Below are 14358 nucleotides of genomic sequence, written 5' to 3' on the forward strand. Positions count from 1 at the left end.
CCACAGCACAAAGTCACTTGTTGCCAAGTCATTCAGAGAGACATTCGGAAGAACTGCACACAAGGTACGTTAGAAGAATGGAATTCGCTCTCACAATAAGTATTGATGTGAACTCAGTTCAATTTTAAGTTTATTTATCAGTGTCACAAGTAGGCTTACATTAACAGTGCAATGAAGTTACTGTGAAAATCCCCTAGTCGCCACACTCCGGCACCTGTCTGGGTACACTGAGGGAGAATTTAGCATGGCCAATCCACCTAACCAGCACGTCTTTCAGACTGTGGGAGGAAACCGGAGCACCCGGAGGAAACCCATGCAGACACGGGGAGAACGTGCTGACTCTGCACAGGCAGTGACCCAAACCGGGAATCGAACCTGGGACCCTGGCGCTGTGAGGCAGCAGTGCTAATTACCACTGTGCCACCGAGCCGCCCTTAATTAAGTCTGGGTTGAGAGATCTTTGCTAGCTAAGGGACATGGAACCAAGGCAGGTGGATGGAGTTGAGACCCAGATCAGCATGATCCCATTGAATGGCAGAACCAGCTAGTGGGACTGAACCTTTTACTCCTGTTCCTATGGTGGATTCAGAGTTATCGCAGAGAAGGGGTAAAGGCTGCACATTCAGCGATTCCCATGAGCCTTGTTAAAAGCATGTCCCTCTTCTTCTCTGATCAGTTTCCTCATTGACCCCCTTGCCCCTCTGACACTGTTCACCACTCACTGAGGCACAAGTTCCAATGGAGCGCTGGCTCCTTGCACAAGTCCCTATTGTCCACATGTGCCTTGGTGTCAGGTGCTACTGTGTTGTCCAACCACAGGGTGCGTCACAGAGTCCGGCCTCAGCACAGGGAGGAAGGGGGAAAAACATCACACAGGAAATTTTTATCCATCTAATGTTGACATGAATGAGCCTCTCTAAGAAACAGGCAGGCGTAGACTACTCCACCGCTCAATAAGATCATGGCTGTTCTGATCTTGAACTCAAGTCCACTTCCCCGTCTAAATCCCATAATCATAGAGAATCCCTACAGTTCATTTGGCCCATCGTGTCTCCAACAGAGTATCTTACCCAGGCCCTTTCCCCGTAACCTCCAACTTTTACCACGACTAATCCCCCTCACCTACACCTCTCGGGACACTAAGGGGCAATTTAGCATGGCCAATCCGCCTAACCTGCACATCTTCAGACTGTGGGAGGAAACCGGAGCACCCGGAAGAAACGGCCGAAATTGAACCTGGGTCCCTGGAGCTGTGAGGCAGCTGTGCTAACCACTGTACTAAAAGTGTGAACTTTCAACTCCCTTATAGTTTAAGAATCTGTCTACCTCAATCTCACCTACATTCAACTTGCACATAGCTCTGATGAAGAATTTGAAAGATGCATGTTCCTCTCTCTGAAAGAAGAAATTCTTCCGAATCAATGCCTTAAATGTGTGGCTCCTTATTTTATAACTGTGCCCCTAGTTTATGATGGGAAACATCCTCTCCATCTTTTCAAGATGCTTCAGAATCTTACGTTCCATCAAGATCATCCCTCAGTCTTCTAAACTCCAATGAGCATAAGCTCAGCCTTCCCTCATCAGATGACCCCTTCATCCCAGGAGTCAAACCAAGGAACCTTCCCTGAACTACATCCAATGCAAGTAAATCCCTGCTTAAATAAGGAGGTCAAAATTACACAAGATAGATATTCATAGAATCCTACAATGCAGAATGAGGCCATTCGGCCCATTGAGTCTTCACCAACCACAATCTCACCCAGGGCCTATCTCCATAACTTTTAAAGTTTATTTATTAGTGTCACATTAGGCTTACATTAACACTGCAATAAAGTTACTGTGAAAATCCCCTAGTTGCCAAACTCCGGCGCCTGTTTGGGTACGCTGAGGGAGAATTTAGCATTGTCAACGCACCTAACCAGCACATCTTTCAGACTGTGAGAGGAAGCCAGAGCACCCGGGAGAAACCCACACAGACATAGGGAGAACGTGCAAACTCCACACAGACAATGACCCAAGCCAGGAATTGAACCCGGGTCACTAACATTGTGAGACAGCAGTGTTAACCACTGTCCCACCATCTTGCCAATGCCTTACACAGTGGCAGCAAGACTTCTGAACTTGTATACTCTGTCCCCCCCTCTTGCAAGAAAGAGCCTCCAGTGTGATCAAGGTCAGCTGTTGAGTGTTGGAGGAAATCTTGACAGTGCAACTCCTGCGTCCTAGACCGCATGTAACACTGCTGCTATTTAAACACCGCACTCTGCTTCCAGCTATTTACACAACACACCTGCAGTGTTTTGCAAACATGTTTCAAGATTATCAACCTCCCTCACCTTCTTGATGCATCAGAAAGTATTCCCTGTCCAGTTCCAACCTTGCCAGTTCTCGCTAGCTGCAATGCAAGAATGGGAGCTCAAATAGCTCATGGGAGGCCGCAACTGGTGTTGAGTGGAACAGACTCAACATGCCAGTGTCAGCCATCACTCAAGCTGGTATCACTGCCACCTCAGAGCCTGTAGATCATGGCTTTGAATCCCAATTCAACATATAATGCAAGGCGGCATTACGGAGGAATTTCTGCACTATAGCCCATGCTGTCCTTTGGTTAGCTGTGATGTGGAGATGCCGGCGTTGGACTGGGGTGGGCACAGTAAGAAGTCTCACAACACCAGGTTAAAGTCCAACAGGTTTATTTGGTAGCACAAGCGCTGCTCCGAAAGCTCGTGCTACCAAATAAACCTGTTGGACTTTAACCTGGTGTTGTGAGACTACTTACTGTCCTTTGGTTAAACCGAGGCCCTGTGAGTAGACAAGAAAGATCCCACACATTGCTTTCCAAGAGGGACAGGGGAGTCCTCCCGGGTGTCCCAACCAACATTTGTCCCTCAACCAAGAGGTTATCTGAACCCGAATTCTCCGGCCATTCACACCCTGCTGTTGCTACCAGCGAGAATGGAGAATTGTGGCGCTCAAGCCAGATCTCCGTTCACTGTAGTGGGAACCGGAAAATCCCAACCGCGGATGAGGTCGGAGAATCCCAGCCGCGGGTGAAGTCGGAGAATCCCAGCCCTGGGCGAGGTCGGAGAATCCCAGCCAGGGGCGAGGTCGGAGAATCCCAGCCAGGGGCGAGGTCGGAGAATCCCAGCCGCAGGCGAGATCGGAGAATCCCAGCCGTGGGTGAGGTCGGAGAATCCCAGCCCTGGGGGAGGTCGGAGAATCCCAGCCCCGGGGGAGGTCGGAGAATCCCAGCCGCGGGCGAGATCGGAGAATCCCAACCATGGGCAAGGTCGGAGAATCCCAGCCCTGGGGGAGGTCGGAGAATCCCAGCCCCGGGGGAGGTCGGAGACTCCGCCCCTCGGTCATTTTCACATTGCTTTTTCCTGTGTGAGCAATTGGCTGCCACATTTCCTACATTACCACAGTGGCTACATTTCAAAGAGTACCTCATTGGTCGTAAAGCCATTTGGGATGGACTGAGGCTGTGAAAGGTGGCACAGTGGTCAGCACTGCTGCCTCACAGCACCAGGGTCCTGGGTTCAATTCCCAGCTCAGGTCACTGTCTGTGTGGAGTCTGCACATTCTCCCCGTGTCTGCGTGGGTTTCCTCCGGGTGCTCTGGTTTCCTCCCACAGTCCAAAGATATGCGGGTTAGATGGATTGGCCATGCTAAATTGCCCCTTAGTGTCCCGAGCTGTCTAGGTTAGAGGGATTAGTGGGGTAAATGTGTGGGGTTAGGGCCTGGGTGGGATTGTGGTCAGTGCAGACTCGATGGGCCGAATGGCCTCCTTCTGCACTGTAGTGATTATATGAAATGCACGCTCTGATAATGTGAAGAACCAGTTTAATACAAATGGGAAGTGTAACACTCCCTCCCTCTGCGGAATGCGCAGTGAAAATGCTTTGGTTCGAATAATTCTTGAAACATGTTTATTGTTGATTGATTTTTCTCTGGATGAATACAGTCACCGGGGTTAATGTCACCCGAATGGATCCAATGTCCTGGATGGACTGAGTTAGCAACAATACCAACTACACCACTATAACGGGGTCAGATTCTTCTGCTCCTCCGTCTGGGCTGATTGCATTACCTCAACACAACTAATGTCCAGATCACCAACAACCTGTCCTGGTCCCCCCCATGCTGACACTATAGTTAAGAAAGCCCACCAACGCCTCTACTTTCTCAGAAGACTAAGGAAATTTGGCATGTCAGCTACGACTCTCACCAACTTTTACAGATGCACCATAGAAAGCATTCTCTCTGGTTGTATCACAGCTTGGTATGGCTCCTGCTCTGTCCAAGACCACAAGGAGCAACAAAAGGTCGTGAATGTAGCCCAAACCATCACGCAAACCTTCCATTGACTCTGTCTATACTTCCCGCTGCCTCGGCAAAGCAGCCAGCATAATTAAGGACCCCACACACCTTGGACATTCTCTCTTCCACCTTCTTCCGTCAGGAAAAGATACAAAAGTCTGAGGTCACGTACCAACTGACTCAAGAACAGTTTCTTCCCTGCTGCTGTCAGACTTTTGAATGGACCTGCCCTGCATTAAGTTGATCTTTCTCTACACCCTAGCTATGACTGTAACACTACATTCTGCACTCTCTCCTTTCCTTCTCGATGAACGGTATGCTTTATCTGTATAGCGCGCAAGAAACAATACTTTTCACTGTGTACTAATACATGTGACAATAATAAATCAAATCAAATCAATAATTTTTAAAAACTGGGGGAAGAGGCCACGTTGCTAATAATACTCGGCCCACCTTTCACCCTCTCCTGGTCAACAGTTATCTTGACCGCTTGAAAAAGGGAATCATTTGCTTGGTTATCTGGTTGTGTTTGAGGGATCTTGCTGTGTGAAAATAAACCATCATCTTTTTTGACAGGCTGGATTTGCTGCACTGTAATTGCAGGGAGCGCAGACAGTGCTGTCACTGGCAGTGACATGGCGGGTACCCCCCACCCCCCTGCCCGCATCAAAAAACAATGTCCTGCCTGACTGCCGATAACTGCCCCTCTCCCCCTCCCTCGCTGCCCCTCTCACCATTTTGCTCCCTGACCACTCGCTGCCCTTCTTGTCGACCATCCCACTCCCGGAGCGAAGCAACAAGCGGGCAGTGAAATGGGCTGTGCAAGGGGGATGCGAGCAGGGTGTCAAGGGCGAGCCAGTAAGGGGGCGGCTGGGGGGGACAGTGACGGAGGGGTTGGCGAGGGGTGCAGCCCAGTGGGGGGGGAGGGGCAGTGAGGGGTGTGGCTAGGGGGGACCAGAGAGAGAGTGGTGGGGTGGGGCGGGGGGGGGGGGGGTGGGCAGTGAGGGGTGTGGCCAGGGAGGTGGTGTTGAAAGAGACGGCAATGAGAGCGTAGTGGGGGGCAGAGAGGGAGGAGTTGACGAGGGGTGGCTGGGGGGTGGCAGTGAGAGGGTGGCTGGGGGGGCAGTGCGGAGGTGGTTGGGAGGGGCAGTATGGGGTTGGTGGGGGGTCAGTGAGAGGGTGGTGGGGGGGCAGTGAGAGGGTGATGGGGAGGCAGTGAGGGGCGTGCTAGTAAGGCGGTCTGTGATAAAAGGGTGGCAAGGAGAACAGCTGGGAGGGGGGGCGGCTGTGGGTGCGGTGAGTAGGGAAATGGCGGGGGTGTTTGTCGAAGTGGGCGGAGAGCGGTTCAGTGAGGGGAATGGTTGTGTGCGTCGAGGGGAGGGTGGCGAGGGGAAGGTGGCGAGGGAAGGGTGGCGAGGGGAGGCTGGCGAGGGGAGGCTGGCGAGGGGAGGCTGGCGAGGGGAGGCTGGCGAGGGGAGGCTGGCGAGGGGAGGCTGGCGAGGGGAGGCTGGCGAGGGGAGGCTGGCGGGACATCAGCAGCACTGACGTCCTGTTCCAGGACAATGGGAACGCAATGATGACATCAACAGCGCCAACTTCCTGTTCTAGCGAGACTACAGGAAGCAGTGTCGCTGACATTAAAACAGTGACACTTAGAAAACACTTAATTAACTGTGGAGCATCTTGGGATAGCCTGGGGTTATGAACAAAGAACAGTACAGCACAGGAACAGGCCCTCCGGCCTGCCAGGCCTGTGCCCATCACATTGTCCTATCTAGACTAACCACTGATATCCCTCTATAACCCGCCTGTTCATGTGTCAATCCAGATGAGCCACGGCAGAAAAGCCAGGAAACGGCGATCCAATCTCATGGAACCACGATGCAGCAAGTCTCCAAAAGAAATTCAGAGAGGGTGGTGAGGGGGAAGGAAGAGATTTAAAAGAGTTCTAATGCTTTGGGAACAGTTAACCTCTGTTACTTTTAACTTGCCATAGGTTACAGGAGTGAAATGTAGCCAAAAGTACAAGAGAGCAGGTTGTAATTTGGATTGGTAATAGGCCAGTAAAATGCAACATTGCTCACGATGACTGCCTAATAGGAACTTGAATTTCAGTCCATTCATCTAACAGGTATAATTAGTGTGTTATAAGATAACTGGTTTGCAAATTTTGTTGGCACAGATTGATATTCTGAATGTAAATAGCATTTAAATTCTCATCTTGAGCTATCAGTTGTACATAGTGTTCCACAGAACTGCTGACAAACAGCCAGCATTGCACTCACATGCTGATAGCCAGGTGTGAAAGAGGCAGGTACTGACTGGGGGGGCAGATTCCAGGCGTGATAGAACATTGATTCTGCATCCCTGTGTTCACTCTCCCCCATTCTCATTTTGATTTATCCGGTGGGGGGGGAGATGTTGGAGAGAAAAGATTTGCAAGATTGCTTCCAGGAGTTAAGGTCTTCAATTAAATGTAGGGACTGCCGAATCGTAGAATCCCTACAGTGCAGAAGGAGCCTGCACTGACAACAATCCCACCCAGGCCCTGTCCCCATAACCCCATGCATTTACCCTGTTAATCCCCCTGACACTAAGAGGCAATTTAGCACAACCTCGGGCTGAAGGGATGCTCCTTTAAAACAGAGATGAGGAGGAATTTCTTCAGCCAGAGAGCGGTGAATCTGTGGAACTCTTTGCCGCAGAAGGCTGTGGAGGCCAGGTCATTGAGTGTCTTTAAGACAGAGATCGATAGTTCTTGATTAATTGTTATGGGGAAAAGGCAGGAGAATGGGGATGAGAAAAATGACTGAATGGCGGAGCAGACTTGATGGGCCGAGTGGCCTAATTCTGCTTCTATGTCTTATGGTCTTATATCCAATCCACCGAACCTGCGCAGTTTCGGAGTGGTGGGAGGAAACCGGAGCACCCGGAGGAAAGCCATGCAGACACAGGGAGAACATGCAAACTCCACACAGTCACCCAAGGCCAGAATTGAATTCCTGGCACTGGAAGGCAGCAGTCTAACCATTGTGCCACCGTGCCGCTGCGGCTGTTTTCTGTAGAGAAGTTTGAGAGGAGATTTGGCAGAAGTTTCCAAAGTCGCAAGGAAGCTAGATAAGAGCAGACAGAGAGAAGCTGTTCCCACTGGCGCAAGGATCGAAAACCAGACTCAGATTTGAAGCGATTGACAAAAGAATTGTAATCGACATGAGGAAAGCCTTTTCTGTTTATACAAGTGGTTAGGATCAGGAATGCACTCCCTGAGTGTGGTGGGGAGGGATTCAATCGTGGCTTCCCAAATGGAATTTCATAAGCATCCGAAGGAAAGCGTTTTCCAGGCTCCAGGGAAAGTGTGGGGGAGTGGGACAGGCAAAATTGTTTTGGTGGAGAGCTGGCAGGAAGCGGGCAGCCAGGCCACCCCACTCCAGAAAGGGTCAAGAACTTCAAGTTTTTAGGTGTCCAGATCACCAAAAACCTGTCCTGTTCCCCCCCATACCGACACTATAGTTAAGAAAGCCCACCAACACCTCTACTTTCTCAGAAGACTAAGGAAATTTGGCCTGTCAGCTGCGACTCTCACCAACTTTTACAGATGCACCATAGAAAGCATTCTTTCTGGTTGTATCACAGCTTGGTATGGCTCCTGCTCTGCCCAAGACCGCAAGGAACTACAAAAGGTTGTGAATGTAGCCCAATCCATCACCCAAACCAGCCTCCCATCCATTGACTCTGTCTACACTTCCCGCTGCCTCAGCAAAGCAGCCAGCATAATTAAGGACCCCACACACCCGGACATTCTCTCTTCCACCTTCTTCCATCGAGAAAAAGATACAAAAGTCTGAGGTCACGTACCGACCGACTGAAGAACAGCTTTTTCCCTGCTGCTGTCAGGCTTTTGAATAGACTTACCTTGATCTTTCTTTACACCCTAGCTATGACTGTAACACTACATTCTGCACTCTCTCATTTCCTTCTCTATGAATGGTATGTTTTGTCTGTATAGCATGCAAGAAAGAATACTTTTCACTATGTTAACATGTGACAATAATAAATCAAATCAAATCATTCAGTGACAGAACTATGCCAGGCTTTCGTGAAAACAATGTTGCGGATCCTCAATCATTGCATTACACTAACGTACAAAGTCAAAGTCTTCCTTCTTATTAGTGTTTCCTGCTCGCTTGGTGGTTAACATAGTTTATCTCTCACTCTCTCTCTCAATCTCACAGATATAAAAGTCAGAGCCTGCATTTATATAGCACCTTGAATAAGGTCAAGACATCCAAAGTACTTCATAGTTAGTACAATGTTTTTGAAATGTGCCATTGTCACGATGTTGGAAATATAGCAGCCAATTTGCGCACAGCTAACACCACAACAAGGCAATGGGCCGGTCATGTGTTGCTGTGATGCTGGTTGAGAGGTTGGCCAAGACGTGAAAGAACTCTCTTCCAGATGATGCTGAGGACCCTAGAGGGCTGCTGGGATCCTTGGTCTACCATCTCATCCAGAGGTTGCACTTCTGACAATGCAGCTCACCCTCAGCACCACAGTGGGAGTGTCAGCCTGGATTGGATGCTTGGCTCTGTGAAAATGAGACACCAACCCCAGTCCCCGTCTGACTTAAGTGAGAGTGCGACCCGCAGTGAACATGTCCACATGCACATGTGTGAGGTCAGATATACCACACACTCACACTCACACACACACGCGCACACACACGCGCACACACACGCGCACACACACGCGCACACACACGCGCACACACACGCGCACACACACGCACAACAGCCCTTTGCTTGGTCCATGTCCCTCCCACTGCAATTCCCTTGGTGGGTGAGGTGAGAAAATTCTGCCCACAGTCTTTACCCACCTTTAGCACGCAGTGTTCGCTCCTGCCCCGGCGATAATCTGTCCATCTGCAAGTCAGGCGGCAGTTCCTCAGCTGGTAGGAGGAGTGCACTTTTCTTTCCGCAACAGAATCCAACACCCTGTTTACACATCAGGAAAAGGACAGCAATCGGCACCGGCAGCTGCAGAGATAAAGTATGGGTTAAAGAACAACTCAAGAAACGATTGATTTTCTTCCCCACATAGAAACATAGAAGATAGGAGAAGGAGGAGGCAATTCGGCCCTTCGAGCCTGCTCCGCCATTCATCACCATCATGGCTGATCGTCCAACTCAATAGCCTAATCCTGCTTTCTCCCCATAACCTTTGATCCCATTCGCCCCAAGTGCTATATCCAGCCGCCTCTTAAATACATTCAATGTTTTGGCATCAACTACTTCCTGTGGTAATGAATTCCACAGGTTCACCACTCTTTGGGTGAAGAAATGTCTCCTCATCTCCGTCCTAAATGGTCTACCCCGAATTCTCAGACTGTGACTCCTGGTTCTGGATTCCCCCACCATCCTCCCTGCATCTACTCTGTCTAGTCCTGTTAGAATTTTATAAGTCTCTATGAGATTTCCCCCTCATTCATCTGAACTCCAGCAAAAACAATCCTAACCTAGTCAATCTCTCCTCAAACATCAGTCCCGCCATCCCCGGAATCAGCCTGGTGAACCTTTGTTGGAGAAGTTGGGGTTGTTCTCTTTGGAGCAAAGGAGGTTGAGCGGAGATTTGATCGAGGTGTTCAAGGTTTAGAGAAGGCAGACAAAGAAAAGCTGTTCTCTTTAGCTGATGGCACAAGGACTAAGGGGACACAGATTTAAAGTTTTGGGTAAGAGATACAGGGCGGATGTGAGGAAGAACATTTTTATACGGCAAGTGGTACTGACCTGAATCTCACTGCTCACGAGAGGGGTGGAAGCGGAGATGACAAATAATTTCAGAGGGAAATTGGATGGACACTTGAGTGAAATAAACTTGCAGGTTTACAATGGTAGAGTGTCAATGAACAAAGAACAGTACAGCATAGGAACAGGCCCTTCGGCCCACCAAGGCTGCGCTGATCACGTTGTCCTATCTAGACCAACCACCTGTATCCCTCTATTCCTCGCCAATTCATTCGCCTATCCAGATAAGTCTTAAATGTGGCTAATGTGTCTGCCTGAACCACCTCACTTGGCAGTGCATTCCAGGCCCCCATCACCCTCTGTGTAAAAAAATTTCCCCCGCAATTCTCCACCGAACCTTTCCCCCCCTTACCTTGAACTTGTGCCCCCTTGTAATTGTCATTTCTGCCCTGGGATGAAGCTTCCAACTGTTCACCTTATCTGTGCCCCTTGTAATTTTATAAATTCCTATCAGGTCGCCCTATCATAGAATCCCTACAGTGCAGAAAGAGGCCATTCAGCCCATCAAGTCTGCACCAACTCTCTGACAGAGCATCTCATCTAGGCCCTATCCCCGTGACCCCATGTACTTACCCCACTAATCTACACAGGCAGGGACATTAAGGGGCAATTTAGCATGGCCAATCCACCTCACCTGCACATCTTTGGACTGTGGATTGGAAACCGGAGAAAACCCACGCAGACATGGGGAGAATGTGTGAACTCCGCGCACACAGTCACCCGAGGCTGGAATTGACACCGGCTCCCTGGCATTGTAAGGCAGCAGTGCTAACCACTGTGCCACCGTGCCGCCCAGGTACTGATTTAGTGATGGCCATGAAACTATTGTTAACTGCGTGAAAAACGATTACAAAGAAGTGGCACGGACTGAACAGAATTCCCTCTGTGCCAGATAGATTCCAAGTCAGATTCAGGTCAGGGGGCAAGGAAGGGAAGGAACTGTGTTGAGAGTTTCAATGAAATTTCACAAGCAGTTCTTCGACAGCAGATGGAGGGATTTATCATTGAAAAAAAAGCAAACTTGACCCAATTGCCAGGTTACAATGTACCCTGGCAAACAGTCCGGCATTGTTTCAATCCTTTGTTGAACAATAACATTTGGAACAACTCCCAGCTTCAAACAATTATTTTTGGTGGCACTCACCAACAGATTAAAGTATTTAATTTGTCAGAAGCAACAAAAAGTTGAATGCTCTGAAATTTGATATTTAGAATCAATGGCAACATCGTGTAAGTGGATGAAAGTATTGCCCCTGGCAAGAGGAATAATACAGTAAGAAGTCTCACAACACCAGGTTAAAGTCCAACAGGTTTATTTGGTAGCAAATGCCACTAGCTTTCGGAGCGCTGCTCCTTCGTCAGGTGAGTGGGAGTTCTGTTCACAAACAGGGTATATAAAGACACAAACTCAATTTACAAAATAATGGTTGGAATGCGAGTCTTTACAGGTAATCAAGGTGATCTTCGGGTAAGCGTTCTCCAAGGCGGCCTTCACGACGCACGACAGCGCAGAGTCGCTGAGCAGAGACTGATAGCCAAGTTCCGCACACATGAGGACGGCCTCAACCGGGATCTTGGGTTCATGTCACACTATCTATAACCCCCCCACGACTTGCCTGGGCTTGCAAAATCTCACTAACTGTCCTGGCTGGAGACAATACACATCTCTTTAACCTGTGCTTAACACTCTCTCCACTCACACTGTCTGTACCTTTAAGACTTGATTAGCTGTAAAGACTCGCATTCCAACCATTATTTTGTAAACTGAGTTTGTGTCTTTATATGCCCTGTTTGTGAACAGAACTCCCACTCCACCTGACGAAGGAGCAGCGCTCCGAAAGCTAGTGGCATTTGCTACCAAATAAACCTGTTGGATGTCAACCTGGTGTTGTGAGACTTCTTACTGTGTTTACCCCAGTCCAACGCCGGCATCTCCACATCAAGAGGAATAATAACCAGAGGACACAGGTTTCAGATAATTGGCCAGAAAACCACGGACAATGGAGAAAAGCCCTTTTCATTTCAAACGCGGTAAGTTGTAATGACTTGGAGCAAACTGCCTGAAAGAAAGAGGGGAAGAAACTGAATAACTGCATTTATTCACTGTCCTACACAACCTCACACATTCCAATGTGCTTTTTAGACAATGAAGTATATTTGACATTGTGATGACTTCAATCGGGCTTTTGAGGTTGGCCTGCTTGAGTATGAACTCCCTGATTGAGAGCTCACCTTGGCGGGCCTTGTTGCCACCGGGCGGCGGAGGTCCTCAGTGGAGGTCCCTCTACGGAGGGATCTCCCCCCCCACTATCTCAGGGACCTGGGGTGGAGGGTGCTGCACGCAGCAGTACTGTACAACTGTAGGTTGTACTGATTCATGGGTTCCCAAGTGTGCTCTTTTTGCAACCTTGTGGAGTCCGTGGACCATGGTCTATGTTTCGTGTTATAGGCTGCAAAACCTTTTCAGTTTTCTCAAAAACCTTTTATTGATGTTTTGTTTGCACTTCAGCCACACGTTCCTGATCTACGGGCACCCATGGGGGGCGGGGATGGAGGAGGACCTCCTCGTGAACCTGCTCCTGGGCCTGGCAAGGCCTGCCATCTACAGGTCCAGGCAGCGGGCGATCGAGGGGGTCGTCCATCCCGACTGTCTGCCCCTCTACCGCGGCTATATTTGCGGCCGGGTGTCCCTGGACAGGGAGCATGTGGTGTCCACGGGCGCAGTTGATGCCTGCCACAGGGACTGGGATGTATTATTGACTCCTTTAATCACATTTTAATTTGATGTTTTAAGTTTCCTTTCCGCTTTGTTTTTTGTTTCGGGCGGTTCCCCTCCTTTTAGGGAGCTGCCCCTTTTTGAGTTGTCCTTAAGTTAATTTGATTGTGTTTATTTGGTTAGACACAAAAAGAGTTCCCTGATTGAGAGCTAACTGGGGAGGCAGTGGTGCAGTGGTATTGTCACTGTAATCCAGGGAGCCAGGGTAATGTTCTGCTTCGACCCAGGTTCCAATCCCACCACGGCAGAGAGTGAAATATGAATTGAATAAAAAACAAATCTGGAATTAAAAGTCTACAGATGACCATGAAATCCTTGTCGATTGTTAAAAACCCATCTGGTTCACTAATGTCCTTTACAACAAAAGATGTCCCTGATAGAGAGCTAATTGATGGCCCAATCAGGGAGTATTTAAACAGGAGTGTCAGTCCCTCTACACTCCTGATGCAGGTGGCACACTGTGAGCATTCTGTGTGGTATGATCTTGTAAATAAAGGATCTTTGGTGATGAGACTTTCGCCTCCGTGGACTTATTACAGACATGTAACCACTGTCATAGTAACTTTCAATGGGAGTTGGATATATGGAAGTCACTTCTGGACCTATTGCAGGAACAGTGGTTCTAATCAAAGAGCTAGCACACTCAAATGGGGGCTGAATGGCCTCCTTTTGAGATGTCAGATTGTATGACTCTAAGTTTCTTGGGTCAGGTACCCATCGTCAGGTAACTTGTTTGTTTGATGTTTGTGGTCGCTCGTGTACGGATTGGCTGCCATGTTTCCCACCTTTGAGAAGGAACATGAAGACCAAAGGTGTCCTTCTAGATAATAGGGGCGGCAGTGGATCCAGTAGTTATCTAGAGACTCAGGGCAATGCTCTGGGGGACCTGGGTTCCAATCCCTCCACTTGAAATTTGAATTCAATGAAAATCTGAAATGAAAAGTCTTGTGATGACCATGAAACCATTGTTGATTGTGTACAAAAAAATCATCTGGTTCACTAATGTCCTTTAGGGAAGGAAATCCTACCAAGTCTGGCCTACAAGTGACTTGTGATTGACTCTAAATTGCCTTCAGGGATGGGCAATAAATGTTGACTCAACCAGTGATGTCCACATCCCATAAATAAAAACAATCCCCCCCCCGCCCCCCCAGTTGACTGGTTTCAATCACTTGATGAGACTGGAGAGGAATTTCCCCTCACAAGCCTCAGCTTTCTTTTGTTGCCACTCCCATGACGGGAGGTGGAGGCGGCGGTGAGGGGGTGAGGAAGTGAGGGGGGGGGGTGTGTGTGTGGATGGGAGATGCCATCACGGTGTATGAACAAAGAACAAAAAAAATTACAGCAGAGGAACAGGCCCTTCGGCCTTCCAAGCCTGCACCGACCATGCTGCCCGACTGAACCAAAACCCCCTACCCTTCCGGGGACCATATCCCTCTATTCCCATCCTATTCATGT

The 14358-nt window shown here is 49.1% G+C and overlaps 1 protein-coding gene across 2 annotated transcripts in view; it reads right to left on the bottom strand.

Annotated features, from left to right (window-relative positions):
- The window catches only part of slc60a1a (solute carrier family 60 member 1a), a 76149-nt gene that overhangs the window by 17518 nt on the left and 44273 nt on the right, over nucleotides 1-14358 (bottom strand). For both annotated transcript variants that reach the window (XM_078197889.1, XM_078197888.1), the window contains one exon: nucleotides 9197-9356. In XM_078197889.1, the coding sequence (XP_078054015.1) occupies nucleotides 9197-9356 (160 nt within the window). The remainder of the gene's footprint in view (nucleotides 1-9196; nucleotides 9357-14358) is intronic.

Source organism: Mustelus asterias, chromosome 25, assembly GCF_964213995.1.
Source record: "Mustelus asterias chromosome 25, sMusAst1.hap1.1, whole genome shotgun sequence".
NCBI classification, from domain to species: domain Eukaryota; kingdom Metazoa; phylum Chordata; class Chondrichthyes; order Carcharhiniformes; family Triakidae; genus Mustelus; species Mustelus asterias.